Source organism: Trachemys scripta, chromosome 3 (genome assembly GCF_013100865.1).
Source record: "Trachemys scripta elegans isolate TJP31775 chromosome 3, CAS_Tse_1.0, whole genome shotgun sequence".
NCBI classification, from domain to species: Eukaryota; Metazoa; Chordata; order Testudines; family Emydidae; genus Trachemys; species Trachemys scripta.
The window spans coordinates 111,225,898-111,248,808 of NC_048300.1; the positions used below are offsets into that span (position 1 = coordinate 111,225,898).

The window sequence follows — 22,911 nt, forward strand, 5'->3', positions numbered from 1 at the left end:
TGTAATCTATTCATAATGTTCAATTTTATGTTTTTGCAGGAATGGGGCTTTCGAAAGCTCCTCATTTTTAGTACTGCTCACCAAGAAAGAAGAATACATGTAAAAATAAAGTTTAAAAATAGGTATACAATAAAATTAAGCAACAGAAAATTTAGACTGAATACTAGGAAAACATTTCCTAAAAGTGAAATGAAATAGGCCTTTTCACACAACAGAAGGAGTTCTATTTGAAAAATGTTAATAAAATGGGGTTACACATAATTTCCACTACATTGATCTTAAACACTGTTAGATGGCTGCTGTGTACAGGGTGTTCAAAACAATTTTTGAAGAAAACTGTAAGGCTAGGAGTCAAGTACTAGTGACAAGGATGGGAACTCTGTTAGGCTCCATCCAGATCAGCTCCTCTAGTCTTGTTCAAGATGGGACTGAGGGAAATCTACATTTGTGAACTATTTTAAACACTGTTTTCAAATGTAGTTTATTTCTCATAGAAAATGGTGAAAGTCCCATCACTTGTGTACTTTAAAACTAAGGCCTTGTCTACACTACGAGAGTAGTTCGAATTTACTTGCATCGAATTTTTGGAATCGATATTGCAAAGTCGAACGTCTGTGTCCACACTAAGGACAGTAATTCGACTTTGTGAGTCCACACTAACGGTGAAAGCGTCGACATTCGAAGCAGTGCACTGTGGTCAGCTATCCCACAGTTCCCGCAGTCCCCTCTGCCCATTGGAATTCTGGGTGTAGCCGGCAATGCCTTCTGGGTAACAAAATGTGTCGAGGGTGCTTTTGGGTAACTGTCGTCATCCGTCCATCACTCCCGCCCTCCCTCCCTGAAAGCGCCGGCGGGAAATCAGTTCGCGCACTTTTCCAGTCATTGACAGCGCGGATGCCACAGCACTGCGAGCATGGAGCACGCTGCGACCATCGCTGCAGTTGTGGCCGCTCTCAACGCCTCGCAGCTTATCATACACCTTTCCCTGAGGCAGATGCAGAAAAGTCAGGCGAGGAGGCTACGGCACCGCGGTGATGTCCTGAAGTCTGAGAGTAGCACAGACCTCTCAGAAAGCAGGGGACCCAGCGCCGAGGACATCACGATGGCAATGGGTCATGTTGATGCCGTGGAACGGCGATTCTGGGCACGGGAAACAAGCACTGAGTGGTGGGACCGCATAGTGCTGCAGGTCTGGGATGAATCCCAGTGGCTGCGAAACTTTCGCATGCGGAAGGGAACTTTCCTGGAACTTTGTGAGTTGCTGTCCCCTGCCCTGAAGCGCAATGACACCCGGTTGCGAGCTGCACTGAGTGTACAGAAGCGAGTGGCCATAGCCCTCTGGAAGCTTGCAACGCCAGACAGCTACCGGTCAGTCGCGAACCAGTTCGGGGTGGGCAAATCTACCGTGGGGGTTGTTGTGATGCAAGTAGCCAAGGCAATCGTTGATGTACTGCTGCCAAAGGTAGTGACCCTGGGAAACGTGGAGGCGATCATAGATGGCTTCGCAGCGATGGGATTCCCAAACTGCGGTGGGGCCATAGATGGAACTCACATCCCTATTCTGGCACCGGACCACCAAGCCACCCAGTACATTAACCGAAAGGGCTATTTTTCCATGGTGCTGCAAGCACTGGTGGACCACAGGGGACGTTTTACCAACATCTACGTGGGATGGCCGGGCAAGGTTCATGACGCTCGTGTTTTCAGGAACTCTGGTCTGTTTAGACGGCTGCAACAAGGTATTTACTTCCCGGACCACAAAATAACTGTTGGGGATGTGGAGATGCCTATAGTCATCCTCGGGGACCCAGCCTACCCGCTAATGCCCTGGCTCATGAAGCCCTATACTGGCGCCCTGGACACTGAAAAAGAACTCTTCAACTACCGGCTGAGCAAGTGCAGAATGGTGGTGGAGTGTGCTTTTGGCCGTCTCAAGGGGAGATGGAGAAGCTTACTGACTCGCTGTGATCTCAGCGAAACCAATATCCCCATTGTTATAGCAGCTTGCTGTGTGCTCCACAATCTCTGTGAGAGCAAGGGGGAGACCTTTATGGCGGGGTGGGAGGTTGATGAAAATAGCCTGGCTGCTGATTACGCTCAGCCAGACAGCCGGGCGATTAGAAGAGACCTGCGGGAAGCGCTGTGCATCCGGGAGGCTTTGAAAGCAAAGTTCCTGAGTGAGCAGGGTAACCTGTGACTTTTAAGTTTGTGTACAGAGAAGCTGAACCTGCCCCCGTTTCTTTACCCAGTTAATGTTGACTATCCTACCCAGTTACATACCCCCTTCACCCCCTTCCAACACACGTTTCGAAATAAAAATAGTTCTACTTTGTTAATGCACACCGTTTTTTTTAATACTGTTTTCGCGGGAATTTTTTAAAACTGGGACGCAGACTGTGGTGCGGAGCGGGTGTAGTGTAGTGACGCGAATGAAGCTTCTAAACTCAAGGATTGACGGGCTCCGCTGCGGTGGGATGGTTGTTTCAACGGAGCCTGTCACCCCTCCTGATCGGGACTGTGTGTATGGGGGGGCTATGTGACTTTGTGGCAGGGGGAGGACGATTACAGATCCCCTGCTGCATGGCTCTGTGATCCTGCATAAGGACTGCCGCTTAAGATCTGTAACTGCCCTCCCCCGCCACAAAGTCACAGAGCAACCCACCCCCCACCACATAACATGAAAACAACCTCCCAGACTAACCAGGGTAACTAGTCACTGCATCACTGCACTGTGTATGTGCCCTGCTGCTGTGCCTGCCCCCGCCTATGTACCCTGCCAAAGGTGACTGTCCTGTCCAATTACCAACCCCCTTTCCCCTCCTCCTCCAAAAGAACATGATTGAAACAGTAGTTAACATGAACGTATTTTTTATTATCAACTACACATGGAACTGGGAGGTGAAACTTGGACGGGGGCTTGTGTCAGGCGGGAAGGAAAGAACTTTTCAAGTTTTGGGGAATGAGAGCCTTCTGCTACTAGAGCTCTCTGCAGGGGTGGAGTGAGAGTTAGCAGGGACTCTGCCGCCTCTCCTTCTTTGCACTTTGGGTGAGGTGGGTATGGGACTTGGTGGCGGGGGAGGGCGGTTAGAGATGGACTGCAGCGGGGCTCTGTCCTCCTGCCTCCGTTCCTGCAGAACATCCACAAGGCGCCGGAGCGTGTCTGTTTGCTCCCTCAGTAGTCCAAGCAGCGTTTGAGTCGCCTGCTGGTCTTCCTGCCGCCACCTCTCCTCCCGATCCATGTTTGCTTGCTGCATTTGGGTCAATTTCTCCCGCCACTGGGTCTGCTGTGCTGCCTGGGCTTGGGAACAGGCCATAAGTTCAGAGAACATGTCCTCCCGTGTCCTCTTCTTCCTATGCCTAATCTTCGCTAGCCTCTGGGAGTGTGATGCCAGGCTAGGTTGTGAGACAGTCGCAGATGTGGCTGTGGGAATGGGAAAAAGGGAGTGAATTCCTCAGAAAGATAAATGTAGTTGTGAACCAAGAACATAGTCTTTCTCTGTGAACAAGACCATGCACAGCACCTATCACATGCGCACTCAGCACAAGGTCGAATTCTCGGCCTTCGCATTCAGTGCCTGGGGTCTTCCACAGCACATTTGAGAAGCGGGGCAGCACAACGGAATTTCTGTTGCAGGCAGACATGGTAAGCCGTAGACTTGTGGCAGTTTAAAACTTTTATATTACCACTGGCCTCATTTCACATTTAAAGCAATGTCAGTACCTGCTGCCAGCAATCCGGCAAGCGGGAACTCTGCCCCTGTCCCACCCCCTCGCGGCTGTCCCCAGGAACGATCCCTTTCGGCAGCCCCTCTCCCGCCTCCACCGCGTGGCTGCAAACCAGCGGTTACAGTTCTGTAAAGGAACGAGCAAGCAGTCCCAACACTAACATTCCCCTACCTAATTCAAAGCAGGTCACCATGGGCGACATCACCCTGATGAGGATCTCTGACAGCGAGAGAGAGAGAATGCTCCGGGAAAGCCTCCAAAGACCAGGGCCGTATGCCGCCCTGCTGTGCAGAGCAATGATTCCCGAGTACTTGATAGTCTCGTGGCGCGGCAACGTGTCGTACTTCGGAGGACCCAATAAGGCCGCTCTCCCCAGGAACCTCATGCAACGGCTTTCCAATTACCTCCAGGAGAGCTTCATCGAGATGTCCCGGGAGGATTACTGCTCTATCCCTGCACATATAGACCGCATCTTACTCTAGCTGCAGTAGCAGGGACTAAACAGTAGAGCGGCTTGGGCAGGACAATCACGGAAAACCGGACATTGCTAGATTTTTTTTCAAAACTTGCACTGCCCATGACTGAACCGTTAAGTGCCTAGGGCAAACTAATCATGAACAACCCATTCTTTTAATTGTTAATATTCCTGTTCTGTTAAAAATAAATGTTTAGATGTTTACAACACTTACTGGATGATCCTTCACCAGATTCTGTGTCCGGGGTAACGGCTGGGGAGGGTTGGTAGGGGATCTCTGTAAGGGTGATGAAGAGATCCTGGCTGTCGGGGAAATCAGCGTTGTGAGCGCTGCCGACTGCCTCGTCCTCCTTATCTCCTTCCTCATCTTCCCCGTCCGCTAACATGTCCGAGGAACCGGCCGTGGACAATATCCCATCCTCAGAGTCCACGGTCAGTGGTGGGGTAGTGGTGGCGGCCGCACCGAGGATGGAATGCAGTGCCTCATAGAAACGGGATGTCTGGGGATGGGATCCGGAGCGTCCGTTTGCCTCTTTGGTCTTCTGGTAGCCTTGTCTCAGCTCCTTGATTTTCACGCGGCACTGCGTTACATCCCGGCTGTATCCTCTCTCTGACATGTCTTTAGAGATCTTCTCATAGATCTTTGCATTCCGTTTCTTGGAGCGCAGCTCAGAAAGCACGGACTCATCGCCCCACACAGCGATGAGATCCAATACTTCCCGATCAGTCCATGCTGGGGCCCTCTTTCTATTCACAGACTGCACGGCCATCACTGCTGGAGAGCTCTGCATCGTTGCCAGTGCTGCTGTGATCGCCACGATGTCCAGACAGGAAATGAGATTCAAACTGGCCAGACAGGAAAAGGAATTCAAATTCAAATTTTCCCGGGGCTTTTCCTGTGTGGCTGGTCAGAGCATCCGAGCTCGTACTGCTGTCCAGAGCGTCAACAGAGTGGTGCACTGTGGGATAGCTCCCGGAGCTATTAGCGTCGATTTCCATCCACACCTAGCCTAATTCGACATGGCCATGTCGAATTTAGCACTACTCCCCTCGTCGGGGAGGAGTACAGAAGTCGAATTAAAGAGACCTCTATGTCGAACTAAATAGCATCGCAGTGTGGACGGGTGCAGGGTTAATTCGATGTAATGGCGCTAACTTCGACATAAACGCCTAGTGTAGACCAGGCCTAAGGCAGAACAACGCAGTCAAAAATAGAGTGTTGGTAAAATCCTGTAGTGGCAGGGGATGGCCTAGATTATCTTGGTCTTCAATTTCTATTCTACGTTTAGTAAACTATGTTTGGAAACACTATTCTCCCACCCCACCTTTCAATGGTTATGCATTGTGTACATCAAAAAAGTAACCCCTTTACATTGCATTTATTTCAGCTGAGATGGATAGCCAGTACAATAGCTCAGAGAGTCAAGAGAAAGTCATTCTCCTTCCTGTGCTTGTTGACAAGGCCACTCTCCTAATTTAATCCCCTTAGTGGAGCTATTGTAATGTCTATAAAACACTAAATCACCACACCTATTTAACAAAACCACAGCTTCTTTACTCTGTGATGTTATGCTGTACACTAGCCTCTCTGAGCACCCAAATTTAGCATCTTAACTAAAAATGGAAAGTTTGTCAGGACACCACTCTGTGTACCTATATGCTTTAGTGTAAAATGGTAGCTGGGGCCCATTTAAGTGTGAGTGTATTCAAGAATGGAGATTGTTAGTACATAGTTTGAGGCAGACTGCACATTTGCTTCAGTTTATGCTAATACCAGAATATTTTCTGACTCCACTATCTGCGGTAATCTTGTTTCTTTTTTCTTCGTAATTAATATGACACTGGGAAATAATGAAATTAGGTGTTGCCTCTTTCTTATATATACATTTGTTAGATAGAGACTGTTCATGATTGTGGACCTCACCTGAGCACGATGGGAGTTGAGAGCATTCAGAACTGCGCAATGAAAAAAAAAAAAAAAAAGTAGATTTGGTGACACCGAAACACTTTGCAAATCTGTGTCAATTTTGCATATTGTTTTGATTAAAAAAAAAAGACTTTTAAAAATTCCCCAAAAAATCAAAACAGTTTTGACATTTTCTAAACAAAATGTTTCCATTTTTTTATTTGAAACAACTTTTCATTTTGAAATTTCCTTCAGTTTTATTTTAACATGTTAAAATGTTTCAAAATATAAACATAAACATCTAAACATATGCTTCAGGTCAAAGTGTTTTGTTTGACCTGAAATGAATTTTTTGACTTTTTGGTTTGCCAAAATATAAAATAAGGAATTGAAACAAAAATATTGTGTTTTGGGTCAACCTGAAACAAAATTTGTATGTGTTTTGGAATTGCCAGCAAACTGAAAAATCTGTTATTCAGCCAGCACTAGCACTCAGCACATTACAGGCTGAACTTGTTGGAGGGCTAAAATAAGAGAGTAAAGATAACAGGGCAATAAGGTAACATGAGCTAAAGAACGTTTTGGACCCTTATTTGTGGACCTAACAACAACCTGTAACATTTTAGTTTTAAGAAAAAATAATGGAACTAAATGAAAATGATTATAGATAGTAGTCTAAAATGAACATTTATAAGTAAGAAAAATGATTGTTTATTGGAAAATATTTTAGAACATTGCAAAGTACAAATTTCATATTACAGCTCAACTTTGTTTTTTGAAGACAAAACTTGAAAGTGCCAGATTTGCCCAAGCCAGCCTTAATTTATATACATTTGAAAAAAAAGTTCCTTTTAATATGCATAGGCTGCTGCTTTTGAATTTGAATAATTGTAAAATATGAATAGTTTTTTTCCGGCAAGCCTGCCCCATTTGTGATTTGTACATCTCTTTTGACTGCACAGAAGAGTTTACTACTTATGCAAGGGTGACAGCAGTATACTGAATGTGAGAAAAATTGATTGCAGTGTTTCATATCTTTTCAAATAAGGAGACATTCTTCTATGAGTAGATCTCTGCACAGAAGTACTATTTAAGTCAATATGCAGTGGTGGTGTAGCTGTGTTGATCCTAGGATATTAGAGAGAAGGTGGGTGAGGTAATATCTCAGGACCTGAAGAAGAGCTCTGTGTAGCTTGAAAGCTTGTCTCTCTCACCAACAGAAGTTGGTCCAATAAAAGATATTACCTCACCCACCTTGTCTCTCTAATTTATGTGAATAGATATTTTGGATTAAAAATTTCAAAACACACTAATGGCAGGATATAGTCAAAATTTTGTGAAACAGCAGAGCAACCCCTCTCTATATGTAACTGTTTCACTGAATAGAGCACAATTAGTACATTTGCTTTTTAAAAAATATAGGATGAGATTTTGAAAGCTGTCTAAGAGATATGGATTAAATTTAAATCCATTAAATCTGCTGAAAAATAGGTTATTTTATTCATATTTTTATGAAGCCCTATTATGGATGAAATCTTTTTCACTCACATATCACTCATTTTTTCACACAAGAACTCTTATTCATTACCGTGTAAAGAGAAACTGAGTAACATTTTACTCACCAAAATTACAATAATTGGCAATCACCAAAGCTAGATCTACACTTATTAGATTTCAAATACATTTAAGGAACCAAATCTATATTGTTTATTGGCTTCATAAGACAATCTCATGTCTATGTGGTACAGTGAAAAAGAAACTGCTCCATTACAAGTATTTTCATAGCATTTTAAATCTCTGAAATCAATTTTGTTAAAAACAAAAGTGATCATAAAGATGACTAGCCCACTGAAATTAAAGTCATGTTGTACTTAAAGGATTAATTTTCTATCTACAGCATAGCACCTCTAATTGTGTCACCCAACCTAATATTTCCCCATGCTATCTGCTACATCTGTCATTGATTTGGTAAGTTTCCTCATCGAGCTTGCCATTTTGGAGATTTCCTGCCATTTTTCTGACTGAAGAGACTGACGTAACACATGCTTTGTTTTCAGTGCTGAAATATCCTGATCAAGCTGCAGCATCTTAGTAGATGTTTGCGAGAGTTCACTGTCCCTCCCAACAAGCTGTAATGGGGAAAATATTGTCAGTTGAAAAAGGAAGCCAGATGGAACAAAACCAAAAGCAAGTGAGTTAAGATTTTTAAAGTCTTATGAGGTATTGGCTAGATATGTACACAGTTGAGATTGCTCTGTTTTTAAAACACAGAGTAATCAAAGACAATGATTCAATTTTGTTAGAGATATTTAGTACATTTCACAGGCTATTTTTTTGTCATCTGATGATACGTATACCAAAATGACACCATTCGGTTTAGTGAGAGCCTTAAGTGGTTCTCTGTTTGTTTGTCATTTGTGATCAACCTTAAATCCATTCTGCAGAGAGATTAAGGGCAAGATTCTACAGGATGCTGAGTACCCTTAAATCCCATTAACTTCCCACAGTTAATACTGAGGGATTGTGATGGATGGTTCACAACTCAGTCCTAAGGATGACAATAAAATATCAACACTGTTTGTCAGTCCCCTGGGCTGAAAGATCACATACCAGGATGAAGCTGCAGCATAGGCATGAAGAGACTGCATGAGCAAAATGGCAGTCCACAATGAATGTAGATGAGACTTAACTCCTGTTAGGATTGCCAAAAATTAGATCTACCACCAATAGGGGGGACAAGAGACTCCAAGGATATGTCTACACAGCAAAGAAAAACCCGCGGCTGGCCTGTGCAAGTCGACTCAGGCTCATGAAGCTTGGGCTGTGGGACTATTTCATTGCTGTCTAGGCCTTTGGGCTTGGGCTGGAGCCCAGGCTCTAAGACCCTGTAGGATGGGAATCTCCGAGAGCTGAGGCTCCAGCCCAAGCCAGAAATCTATACAGCAATGAAACACCCCCACAGCCTGAGCCCGAGCCAGCTGGCACGGGCCAGCTGTGATTTTTCTTTTTTTTTTTTTTTTTGCTGTGTAGACATATCTTTAGTCACATACTTTGGCTGGAAATGCCAAGGTCATGCTTTGATTACTTTTTTCCAATAGGAGATTGGGAAAATATTAAGTTATACTTGAGGGCACCACACTTATAATTTACTCCCTTACATTCATATTCAGTGGAATATTCAAAATGAGAATAAAAAACTCAATGTAGCTTTCATTTTCACTTTTTCTAAGTTCTTTTGCTGTTTATTTTTGTATCCAAAGTATACTTGGTGTTTAGCACAGTTCTGAAAAATAAAGAAACACAGGTTCCTAGGAAATGTCTATGTTACAAGTTACAACAGACAACAGTCACAGAGTAGTTCATGTAACGGATGCAATTATAATACTAAAGGATAGATTTATGGTCTTCTGTACTTAGGGGGGATTTCCCCCAGGGAAAGGGAAAGTAGGGCTTTCAACTTCATCCTCATTTGAAGTTTTAGTGAGGGGGAAAGTGTGAACCTCTGCCAGGGGCTTTCCAGAAGCCCTATCAGTGGGGTCCTACCAAATTCACTGTCCATTTTCATCGATTTCATGGGCATAGGATTTTAAAAATAGTAAATTTCATTATTTCAGCTATTTCAGTGTTGTAATTTGTAGGGGTCCTGACTCAAAAGGGAGTTGTGTGTGTGGGTGTGTGTGGGGAGGTCGCAAGGTTAGTGTAGGTGGGGGTTGCAGTACTGCTACCCTTACTTCTGCGCTGCTGATGGCGACGGCGCTGCTTTCAGAGCTGGGCAACTGGGAAATGGTGGCTGCTGGCTGGGAGCCCAGCTCTGAAGGCTGAGCTGCCACCAGCAGCAATGCAGAAGTAAGGATGGCATGGTATGGGGTTGCCACCCTTCTGCACTGCCTCTGGAGCTGGATCCTCAGTCAGCAGCCATCACTCTCCGGCCATCCAGCTCTGAAGGCAGCGCAGAAGTAAGGATAGTATGGTATTGCCACCCTTGCGTCTGCATTGCTGCTGGTGGTGGGGCGATGCCTTTAGAGTTGGGTGTCCGACCAACAGCTGCCGCTCTCTGGCCACCCAGGTCTGAAGGCAGTGCAGAAGTAAGGGTGGCAATAGTGCAACCTCCCCAAAATAACCTTGTGACCCCCCTGGAACTCCCTTTTGGGTCAGGACCCCCCAATTTGAGAAACTCAGGTCATCCCTGTGAAATCTGTATAATACAGGGTAAAAGCACACAAAAGACCAGATTTCACGGTCCTTGATGCGTTTTTCATGGTCATGAATTTGGTAGGGCCTACCTATCGGGGCAGTGGGAATGCACTGAATCAGTTCATCAGTCTACCACTCACTTCAATGAAAGTTAGATTGGGCCCTATGTTTATTTTAAGGTTCCTGATTTCATCATATAGATTAGATAAAGCAATTTACCTGGTTTTGTAAACTAGATACAAGATCTACCAATAAAGCTTTATCTCTCTGTAGTTCAATATTATCCTGTTCCTCTTTGTCCAGCATACCCTTCATTTCAGCTATTCGACTACATATTGTTGCTACATTTAAGTCAAGAGATGTGCTTCCTTGTTCCAAAATATGAATCTGTGAGAAGAACAAGCCAGGGTCAAGATCATAAAAGACAAAAATGTATATGCATGCTAACTATGTACACACACAAGGACACACAAACTGGAATATTTTTCAATTTCAAATACAAGTGACTGCTTACAGAAATGCTTCCTGTTATGTAAGCTTTTGGAACACTTGGGATTACACCACTCCCATAGTTTGTTTATCTAAAAAAAACCAATTTCCAATTTAAGTAGCATTACCATATTTCCACAAGCAAAAAAGAGGACACGGGGGGGGGGAGGAGCATCTAGCCCCGCCCCTGCCCTGCCCCGCCCCCATCCATTCCCTCCCACTTCCCACCCCCTGACTACCCCCCTCAGAACTCCCAACCCCCCTCTGCTCCTTGTCCCCTGACTGCCCCCTCCTGGGACCCCTGCCACTAACTGCCCCCTAGGACCTATCCCCTATCTAAGCCACCCTGCTTCTTGTCCCCTGACTGACCCCTCCTGAGAACCCCCCACCCTAACTGCCCCCCTAGGACCCTACCTGTCCCCTGACTGCCCCGATGCTTATCCACACCCCGCCCCATATTCACACCCCCGCCCCCAGACAGATCCCTGGGACTCCCATGCCCTATCCAAGTGCTCCCCGCCCCCTGACAGGACCCCCCAGAACTCCTGATGCATCCAACCCCCTCTGCTCCCTGCCTGCCTCGACCCCTCTCCACACCCCTGCCCCCCTGACAGACTCCCCAGAACGCCAGACCCATCTAACCCCTCCTGCTCCCTGTCCCTGACTGTCCCAACCCCTCTCCACACCCCTGCCCCCCCCCCGAACTCCCAACCCATCCAACTCCCCTCCCTGTCCCCTGACCAGGGCCGGCTTTAAAGAGCCCAGGAATGAGGCTGCGCTCCGGCCGGAGCTCGGGCCGGGGTTGGAGGGCTTGGGGCTGGGCCGGAGGTGCTCGGCTGGGGCTGGGCTGGCGTGCTCGGCTGGAACCGGGGCTGCTGCCCTAGGGCCCGAGCCAGAGCTGTTGGGACCAGGGGTGCTCGGCCGGCGCTGCTCAGCCGGGGTCGGGCTGGCACGCTCGGCCAAAACTGTGGCCGCTGCCTTGGGGCCCGAGCTGGGCCAGAGCCGCTGGGCCGGGCCCGGCGCGCTCGGCCGGAACTAGGGCCACCGCCCTAGGGCCCGAGCCGGGCTGGAGCTGCTGGGGCCGGGGGTGCTCGGCCGGCGTCACTCGGCCGGGGCCGGGCTGGCGTGCTCGCCCGGAACTGGGGCCGGTGCCCTGGGGCCCGAGGGGATGGGGGAGCCGGGAAGGGGCTTTGGCTGCCGAGTGGCGCTTGGCCGCCGCTTTTCTGTCCATAAATAGCCGACCGGGGGGAAATCCCGGACATTTTTAGATTTTTAAAAATCCCCCCTGGACGGCTATTTATAGACCGAAAAACCGGACATGTCCGGCGAAATCCGGACATATGGTAGCCCTAATTTAAGTAAAGGGTGATACTGATTTCTGAGCTTGGGATCGCTCTCTGAGATCAGGCATCTGCAATCAAAGTTTGGTCTTCCTCACTTCTGAGACCTAAAGACATCGTTTTTCTCATTATGCACCTACCAACATGTAGCCAGCATTAGCAGATTTTACTTTCAGTCTGTGACCACCTTTTAGGAGCACTGTTTATGGTGAACTACAAATTAAACAGAATGTTCAACTAACTACAGCTTACAACCACTTTACCAAATAAACCCATCATCTCCGTGACTGGTCTGTGTTCTGCTGGAGCTGGGGCGTGAGAAGCCAGAACTACTTTCCCATTCCAGCTTGGTTTTATACATGACAATTACTTTGCAGTAGTGGGTTTATTTGCCAGCTAATTACCAAACTCAGGGCCAGTTTAGCCAGTTATCAGAGCTCTATTTTTGTGCTCAGACAGACTTGCTGCATGGTATCCAACTGGGACACTTAGGGTCTGCCAACACAGCTGCTGGGAGCAAATCTTGCAGTCTGAGTCTACAGACTCGTGCTAGTGGGGCCACACTAGCATGCTAAAAATAGCAATGCAGACAGACGTTCCAGCTCATGTTGGAGCGCAGGCTCTGAAGCCTAGGGAGGGAGGTGGGCTTCAGAGCCTGAGCTCAAGCTTGAATGTCAAAGCAATAGCTATGCAGCTATTTTTAGCATGCTCGCTCAAGCCCCTCTAGCATGAGACTGTCAACCCAGGCTGCAAGACTTGCTCCCAGCAGCTGTGTAGACATACCCTTAGGATCCCCAGAGAGCTGCTATACCTCCTTTTTATTTTGTGTTTAAACAGTACCTAGCACAACGGGGACTTGGTCCATGACTAGGTACTATGATAATAATAATAATATATCAGAAGGACTAAAGACTTATTAAGAGATATTCAAAGCTTCCTTAGAAGTGGTATTTGCTGTTACCCTTATTATAGCAGGGAGCAGTTCTCATAATGCCATTAGCTGCACCAATAATAAATCAACACTGATGTTCTTCAAGAGCTATAATTAAGGCTGCGTCTGACACGGAAGTCATGGATCCCGTGACCTCCGTGACTTCTGCAGCAGCCGGTGCTGGTCCAGGGGCTTCCCGAGTCGGGCAGCTCCTGGGCCAGCAGCAGCACTTTGGGTGTGTGGGAGGGGGCTCAGGGCTGGGGGAGGGGGTTAGGGTACGGGGCGGGGCTTACTTGGGGGGGGGTCTCCCACCAGTATGTCCTTGCAGTTCCTAGGTGGAAGGGTCAGGGGGCTTCATGAGCTGCCCACTCCTGCAGGCGCCACCCCTGCAGCTCCCATTGGCGGTTCCCTGCCAATGGGAGCTGCGGAGCCGGCGTTTGTGGCAGGAGCAGCATGTAGAGCCCCCCGGACGCCCCTCCCCCTAGGAACTGCAGGGACATGCCGGTTCGAGCCGAGTAGGGAGCCTGACAGCCCCACCAACCCTCCCTCCCTAGCACCAGCGGGGGTCCCAGGCTGTGCCCCCCACCCCGCCTCCCCAGAGCACCCGCAGCCCCCCGGCCCCAGTTTAGTTAGGAGTATATAGTAAAAGTCATGGACAGGTCACGGGTTGTGAATTTTTGTTTACTGAGCATGACCCGTCCATGACTTTTACTAAAAATACCCATGACTAAAATATAGCCTTAGCTAGAAGCAATGAAAATTCAGAGCTAGAAAGAAGATTCAATCCAGGGACTTGGTTATTTGGTATTAATTACTTACTATGTGATCACATTAGAATACCATGGTCTGATGGCAAAATAAAAAAAGGGGTGCTATTATTTCAAGGTAACCCCTCCGCAACTGGCTGAACAAAAAGCCAGTGACAGCGTCCCTGGAGATGTCTGCATATTCTGTCTTTCTGAAAAGTGGGAAAGTGTTGTGATGGTAGCTGCATATAGCAGGAGTCACAGGAAAACTGGGATAAAACACAGTGACTCCAGCCATGAAGAAATGACTCCAACTTCAGATCATGAGAGAGAGTCTGGAGACCTCTGAATAATAAATAAAATGGCTGCAAACAGAAAGAACCAGTACACTTTTGATTCATGGTGCTGGGTCAGCAGTACCATAAATGGAAAAAATAAATCTTACCACTAGGCCTTCCTTCAATTAGTAAGGCAGAGCACTATGGATCTGTTCCATTTCCCATTGAAATAAATGAAGAGACTCCTGTTGACTTCAATGGGAGCTGGATCATGTCCTGTAAGCACAAAGTGGAGTACACCTCTTCTTAACAAATGAATCTAATAGAAAAGAATATGATTCCTTATCTTTAGGTGAACAATGAAGATGCATTTAGAAAGTCGGTGTAGTCACAGACAACCTTTTCCATAAGTTCTTGCAAGTTTTTCTTTTCCTGCTGCAAAAGCTCTTGGTGCATCTTGATCTCATGTTTCAGATGCTCTTCTTGGTCTTTCACTTTGAGAAGTTGAGTAAAGCTGGAAGACTGAGATGTAGAACTCTCTTCCCTGAGGGCTCTCTCCTGAAATACATCATAAAAGCACAACTGGATCAAAATATATTAAAACGAAGTAAGACTGTTGTGATGCTTCCCAGGAGCCCCTAGGGTTACGAAGGAATTCAGTACCACCTGTTCTTTGCATGAGGAAGCCTTGCCTGTGCCTGCCATGCGTCAGCTCCCTGACTCCACTGGCCAGAGGTAATGCAAGCACTCCCTTCTTAGCCTATGCAGACTCCGCTATAACTCTGCAGGTTAGTGACAGGCACTCTCCAAAACCGGAGCCCTCTGAGCATCTCCCTGGACTGTCCAGCCTCTAGTCCAATAGACACTCACAGAATTCAGAGATTTGCTGTTCCCAAAAGGAACAGAACCACCAGCTACACTAGTTACATCTCCTCTTAACACACAGCACTTAGATATGTTTATAGTGAAAACAAATATGAGTATTTAACAAAAAATAGATTTGAGAAGGTCACAAGTAAAAGTATTGGAAACAACTGGTTACTTGTAAAAAAAAATCATACCTCACATTCTACAGCCTAGGATTAATTAACAAGATATTTTCCTGTCTAATGAAGTTTAGCTCACACAAAGTCATCTCAGCGTTTTCCAGCCAGGTTGGCTATAACCCTCCTTTCATAAGACAGAAGACACTGACAGTTCATTCCTCGGTGAAGAATCCAGGGTGTACCTCAGTAAGCCCCAGTTATTCCCCAAAAGTCTTTACTCATAAACAGGATACCCCTTTGTTGATTCTTTTTTTTCCACACAGATTTTCTCTCATGATTTCACAGTCTCTTCATTAGCATCAGGCTCAATACAAATAGGCTTCCATTGTGAAGCGGACAATACACAGAAAGAAAAGTTTCTATTACTCCTTGCCTGACGGAACCTGTCCAAGGCATGTCACCTCCTGGTGGCCTGGCTTACCTTAAGAACATAATTTTCAATATAGATACATAACTTTTTAAATATTACACTTACATACATTTTAGAAAAAAAGATTTTGAAGACTAACTAGCAAAAATCTTAAAAACCAACAGCAATTTTTTTTTAAATACATCAGAAGCAGGAAGCCTGCCAAACAATCAGTGGAGCCACTGGACGATGAAGGTGCTAAAGGACCACTCAAGGAAGACAAGGATGTTGAGGGGAGAAACTAAATGAATTCTTCGCATTCCTTTACACACCTGAACCATTTTTTTAGGTAACAAATCTGAGGAACTGTCTGAAGGTGTCAACAGGTGTCAACAGAAGTGGCTTTGGAACAAATGGATAAATTAAACAGTAATAAGTCACAAGGACTAGATAGTATTCACCCAAGAGTTCTGAAGGAACTCCAATATGAAACTGCAAAACTACTAACTGTGGTATGTAACCCATCACTTAAATCAGCCTCTACCAGACGACTGGAAGGTAGCTAAGGTAATGCTGATTTTACAAAAAGGCTCCAGAGGTGATCCTGGCAATTACAGGTTGAGGGAAGAGGTTACTATACCCTTGAGGAACCTCTTAGTGATTGGGTGTGACAGCACCAAGTACCCTTCTACAGGTTGGTGGAAAGCTGTTACAGCCCTTAAGCTGACCCTAAGAGAGCTTAGAGATAGACCCAACTTTTTTAGGGTCAAAGAATAATGTGGAAGATTTGCAGATGTTGGGGAGATTTATTGGGACATGCACCAAATCTGTAACCTGGAGCATTACTGCAGGTAAGTTACGTCATATTGAGGACTTTCTACTGTGTAATAGAACTTCTTCTACCTCTTGAACAGGAGCTTTCTAGGTGTTGGAACCAAGCATTAGCCCAGTGATCGGCAACCTTTGGTATTCAGATTGCCAGGGTAAGCACTCTGGCGGGCTGGGCCAGTTTGTTTACCTGCTGTGTCCACAGGTTCGGCCGATCGCGGCTCCCACTGGCCGCGGTTTGCCACTCCAGGCCAATGGGGGTTGCGGGAAGCAGCGCAGGCCAAGGAATGTGCACTGCCAAACTGGGGTCTTTTTTGGGAGTAGTCTTTGATAAGCTAGGCTGACAAGTTTTCTCCCAGACCACACAGTCCACCAGAGACTGAGGGATTGGATGTGTATAGAATTGTTTGAAGCCCCTCTCTGGAATTTGGGATCTTTTTTTTTCTAGCTTGCTTTGTAGTTGGGGTAAATATAGCAGGGGGTTGCCAGAGATATTTAGCTGGCTCCAAAATGCTTTCATAGATAGGCATTGCTACCCTGTGGAGGATAACCATTAATTTATGGGGCTTTTCCTTGATCACAAGAGTCCCAGTCCTCAGTGTCAGCAATTCAAGGCAGCAGTTCTTGAAAAAGCTCGAAATTATCTGGAGCTGGTACTGCAGCCAAAGAGACTGCTTCCTTGGGAAATGATGATGATGATGATGATGATGGGTCTCTGGGAGAAGTTGAAGGGCACTGGTCCAGTGGTTTGGAACCAAACTCTTTTTCATTATTCAGGAGTTCTTCATTCCCATTCCTACGAGCTTCTGTGGGAGGTCTTGAAACTAAGGCCAAAGGAGGATAAGACATTCTATGTTCGGGAGATACTGGGAAGGAGACTCACTTCTGGAGGCTCTGGAAGATGAGCCCCAGTTAGTCCAGTATGGCCCTGGTGGAAAGCTGTTATGGATAAGATTGACTAGGTTGACCGGGTTGGTTAAGATATGGTTGGCTGGGCCATTCTCATCTCTGCAGATGAGTGGCTCTGAAATGAGTGGTTTTGATCTGAAGGGATGAACAAGCTTCTGATCTTGTTGAGCAAGGCGGTGAAGATTTCCAGCTCGATAGGATGGGGTGCAGCAAGAAAATGTAGTCATGAGAAGGGAAGAAAGAATAGATTTCCTCTAACGGCAGTGCTGAGATGCTGCTATTCATAGATTCTGAACTCGCATGCATGGGGCACACATGCACCTACAGTGAGATCAAACACACTTCACCAATATTGGCAAGGCCACAAAAAGCCCAGTGTGACGGGTTGGATCACAGAACCCCCCTTAGGAACTGCCAACTGAGGTGCCAAGACTACTTCTGGCCCTGCTTTCTCTGCCAGCTCGGGACCCCAGCACCCTGTCTTGCTGAGCCAAACACGCCCGTCTGCTCCAACAAAAACCCAGGATCTGAATCACTTGCTCCAAAGCTGCAGACTTAACTGGAAGCAGCTTACAGAAGTGTTCTTGTCTCTAACACTCAGATGCTCAACTCCCAATGGGGTCTAAACCCAAATAAATCCGTTTTACCCTGTATAAAGCTTATACAGGGTAAACTCATAAATTGTTCGCTCTCTATAACATGGATAGAGAGATATGCACAGCTGCCCCCCCCCCAGGTCTTAATACATACTCTGAGTTAATTAATAAGTAAAAAGTGATTTTATTAAATACAGAAAGTAGAATGTAAGTGGTTCCAAGTAGTGACAGACAGAGCAAAGTGAATTACCAAGTAAAATAAAATAAAACCCGCAAGTCTATGTCTAATCAAACTGAATACAGATAAGATCCTTCCCAGTTCCAGAATGCTTCCTTTTACAGACTAATCTCCTTTTAGTCTGGGTCCAGCAATCACTCACACCCCTTGCAGTCACTGTCCTTTGTTCCAGTTTCTTTCAGGTATCTTTGGGGGTGGAGAGGCCCTCTCTTTAGCCAGCTGAAGACAAAATGGAGGGGTCTCCCCTGGACTTAAATAGACTTTCTCTTGTGGGCGGAGACCCCTTCCTCTCTCCTATGCAAAGTCCAGCTACAAAATGGAGTTTTGGAGTCACCTGGGCAAGTCACATGTCCATGCATGACTGAGTTCCTTACCAGCCAAGCCACATTCCTGGGAAAGCCCAGATATGGATTGGTGTCTCCAAGTTCATTGTTGGCTTAAGTGTTTCTTGATTGGGCACTTACTGAGAATAGTCTTTTCTCAGGAAGCTGACCAACAGCTTCACTACAGCCTACTTAGAATCAGTCAAGTATGCAGCCAATATTCATAACTTCAAATACAAAAATGATACATGCCTACAAATAGGATTAATAGATTCAGTAGATCATGACCTTTACAGAGATATGACATGACATATGTAGCATAAAACACATTCTAGTTATGTTATATATATACACATTCATAAGCATATTTCCATAAAGCCTTATGAGTGGCACCATCACATCCAGGAGCTGCTTAGTATGGAGTATTTAAGAACCCAGATACAGGCAGAAGAAATGAGAAGTAGGCTCAAAGACGCATCCATGAAACTGTTGATGAATCTGGCCCAAATGTCTCAGGAGTTGAAAAAGAATGCAATGCATCATTTGACAAATTGGCTTAATCTTTCAGTTATGTTCTACAACCTCTTTCCAATTAATGACTTGAAACTCATTCTATATTTGAGGGCAGGTCAATTCAGCACTTCTTAATGATCTTTGTTTTTTCACACCGATCCCAGATATGGAGGATTACTGTAGCATTTTTTGCTTAGGGTTCAGAAGTCACTGCCATCAAATGGAATTTAAAGGCAGATGGAAGTCTTCAAGCAACAGCTCAGGTGAAAATTAGGCCAAAGCATTACAGATAGAAATAGCAAGTGCAAGCTTCAGGAAACTGCTGATTTAATAAGAACATGCATATTTAAATAAAAATGCTAATTTCTCCGTTTGAATTGCATGCTGATGTGTTCATATTTAAAAACCACTAGCAGTTTACTACTCTAGAGAGAGAGGAAAAAAGAGAATTTAATTGCCTACTTTTATCATGTGCCTTCAGAAATTTAAAGATGTTCTCTAATTTGGATCAGATTTCCTTTGTAGTCTCAACTGTTTATTTTACTAAGAAAAGTGAACCGAGTATAGTCTGAAGTGTAAAAATATAGAATCTTAGACGTTTTAATGTAAGGCAGTGGAAAAGGAACATCATGTTAATCTATGCTGTCTTCATTGCACTAATTGTTTTTTAGTGGGGTTTTGTTTGTTTTTTATATGTAAGACCAATTGGTCATTCCCTATCCCATTCTTACTATGTTCAGTTGCTTGTTAAGTTCCAAGAGCTGGGAACGCAGCACAGCATTCTCTGTGGTCAGGGATGCATAATCATCCATCATTTTGCTTCTTAAGAAACGATCCTGCTCTGCCAGTAGATCTTTCTCTCTCAATTGCTGATGAAGAAAACTTATCTCACTTCTGATCAGAAAAAATGCACAGAGAAAATAATATTTATTAATTGTTAAAAATTGTTCCATATGAAAATGACAAGCCATATTTTTAAAAGATATATATGACCGTATTTAGAAAGTTGTATAAAATGTCTTAACATTAAGATCCAATTATCAGGTTTGTATAATAGAATCTTAATGTTAGGACATTTTATACAGCTTTCTGAATTATCTCATTAAATCAGCCCTTTCCATAAACTTTGTATCCTAAATCTGCCAAAAAGCAACCTAACATTGTTAGTTATATTATACAATCTCTCTAGCTCTGTTTATTAAGAATTAATTCTAAACACAAGGATGAATCACTAGCAAGGCACATCTTGCTTGTAGGAGGGCATACTGTTGTAACAATGGAGAATTAATGTAACGCTTATGCACACACAGATATTCTCTTTTTCTCTCAAAACAAGGAAATCAAGGAAATTAGTGCTACTCAAGTAAAATATATTACACAATTTAAAAGCCCTCAGGACACTCAAGTAAAAATGATAAAATCAGTTACAATTATTAAAAATTTCATACCTGAACACTAACAAGTATCCCCCCGAGAATGCTACCATGTGACATTTCTAAAGATCTGAAAGTATGTACTACCAGTCTTAAATCATTTTTTTGTTATATTTTGAGGTCAGATTTGATCTGACTGATTTTGGCCATCTCAAGCACTGCATAGCAGCAAGAGAATACTGGTCAGTTAAGCTGGGTTTACAGCTGTTTTGCATTGCCAGAGCAGCACAAAATAGCTGGAGTGCATACCCTAGTTTTCCCCTACCACATGTACTCCTCTTTCCCCTGCCCACACACATCCCTCTTAGTTCCTCCTTCCTCCTACACCTCACATTCCCCTGCACACACAGCTCCAGTCTCCCTCTTCCTCCTGTACCTGTTTCCCCACACATGCAGAAGTTTCCCTCCCTCATGTTTCCCATGTTTCCCTGCTCTCACACACCCCAGTTTCTACATCCTATCCCTCATATTCCCACAGCTCACACCCTTAGTTTACCACATCTCTATTGAGCCAATCAGGTGCAGTGATTAATTTTTAGAATAATTATTTAGGATTAATGTTCATTTTGTCATTATTTTTCATAGCTGAGAAGGAAAAATAAAATACTATATTTTAGAGAAACTGAAGAAGAATTCCCCCAACCTCACCTCTGCTTCTATTCCTGGGGCTCTTCATCCCACTCTCACAAGCCAGAGGCAGAGGGCTTTCCCTTCCTGGCTGAGTGAGCTAGCAGACCCAGGAATTCTTCAGTCCCTCTGCCCCTTCCCAGCCCAGATGTTGGAGGGAAGAAGGGAAGGTGTGCAGAGAAGAGCTGTCTCTTTGCTCACAGAAATGGAGAGGGGATGGATTGAAGCTGCCCTGAGCTGCTGGGATCTTTTTGTTCCCTCCTCCCTTCCTGTGAGAATCGTGTCTCCTGAGGGGAGAGGGAGAAAGCTCCACTTGCTTCCTGCAGTAGTTCCAATTGGCTGCTCTTCCCCAGAAGGAACCCTTTAATTTTAAATTAAGCAAATTTCGGAAGGGTGCTAAATTGTTAACTACGGGGACTATAACTAACCATTTATCCCTTAAAACACTACAAGTGGAGCTACTGTGCAACCTCTCTTACACTTTATGTTAGTCAATCCTGAACTGGAAGGACTACCTCTGTGGATGAGAAAGAACCTTTTGTTTCAACATGTCCATTTTCTCTGTTGTCTCTCTACTGAAAAGCCAATAGAGTGTAACATCTTTTGGTAGATGGGGATGAACTGAAAACAGTACATCATGACTCCCTGCAATGTGTCAGAAAATGGGTGCCAGCTTAAAGTGACCCCATCCGTAGTGAAGACTGAAACCAGTAACCTAGATTTTAATGGGTTAGTAAATCCCAAATCATCAATACCTGATCATCCCTCGAAAAACTGCCAAATACTTTGGCTAATACCTGATGTCATGTGTGATCTGGTCTTGCATCATTGCAGTTTTTTTAAATATTTTGTCTTCCATTTCATGCACAGCAAACTGCACTTTCATAAGTTCCTTTCTCTTTTCAGAAAGCTGCAAATCTACTGCCGTCTGCTGCTCTGACCGTTGCTTCAACTTGGTGTCCGCATATATAAAAGGAGACAAAGTTAGAGCAGACTGAAGACTGGGGTTCATTTTATGTTTATTTCTAAAATAACTGTAAAACATACATCACTCATTAAGTAGTTCCAATAAATAATCTGGTTTTAGTTTGACTACTGTAAAACTGTCCAGTAGTCTGATTCCTTTATTGTTTTACCAGATTTATATGATGACTCTTGACCAGGTACGTAAAGCTCAAGTGGTAGGGGCTTGTGCTTTTGGTGCTGAAAGTTCTAAATTCAATCCCAGCTGATGAATGTGGTGTCTGCATGTATGTGGTTAGGGTTTATTATATGGATGCTTGAGAAAATGTATTTATAGTGAGAGGATGGAATACATATTTTACATGTCTATTATTTTAACATTTCCTGATCAACAAAAACTTTTTTTTCCCAATTCAAGTAAGTGTCTCCATCAAATTTCACCACACATACAAATAGTTGATCAATGAACTACTGTTTATTTGAAGTATCCATTTACCAGAATACTGAAAAAACAGATGGGAGGAATGAAGATAAGAAAGGGGTTACTGGCATCCTGCAAACACTTATACATGCCACCAACTTTATGCATGAGTAATCCTATTGAACTCAAGTGGACTATTTGTGTGTGTACACATTTGCTGGACTGGGGTTTATACAATAATTGTATAGTATATTTGAAATTGCCTTGGCATTATATATAAACTATTAGCAGTTCTTGAAGAAAAAACTGTGCTGGGTCATTCTTCATATTTTCTATACAGTCATTTACAATATGCAAGTAGTGAACTTCAGACTAGCTGGAGAAATAAAATTTAGATAAAACATTAGTACCTTTTAAACTCTGCTAATAGTACTTGGCATTTTTGTTGCTTTTTTCTTGTTTATTTGACATCACAAAAGTATCCTAAAATATTTAAATTGTTTGTATTGCCTTATATAAAAGTACAGATTGAATTCAAGAAATATATTCCTAGCCAAATATTGTCATTTATTATTATTTA

At 44.5% G+C, this 22,911-nt stretch overlaps 1 protein-coding gene across 2 annotated transcripts in view; it reads right to left on the reverse strand.

Moving 5' to 3' along the window:
* Positions 1–7,301: 7,301 nt before the first annotated feature.
* LOC117874969 (golgin subfamily A member 6-like protein 1) overlaps positions 7,302–22,911 on the reverse strand; it is a 31,209-nt gene continuing 15,599 nt past the window's right edge. For both annotated transcript variants that reach the window (XM_034765748.1, XM_034765749.1), the window contains exons 4-8: positions 21,745–21,899; positions 19,619–19,781; positions 14,485–14,643; positions 10,521–10,688; positions 7,302–8,236 (exon numbers count right to left, since the gene is read on the reverse strand). In XM_034765748.1, coding sequence (XP_034621639.1) covers positions 8,033–8,236; positions 10,521–10,688; positions 14,485–14,643; positions 19,619–19,781; positions 21,745–21,899 — 849 coding nt within the window. In that variant the 3' untranslated portion in view covers positions 7,302–8,032. The remainder of the gene's footprint in view (positions 8,237–10,520; positions 10,689–14,484; positions 14,644–19,618; positions 19,782–21,744; positions 21,900–22,911) is intronic.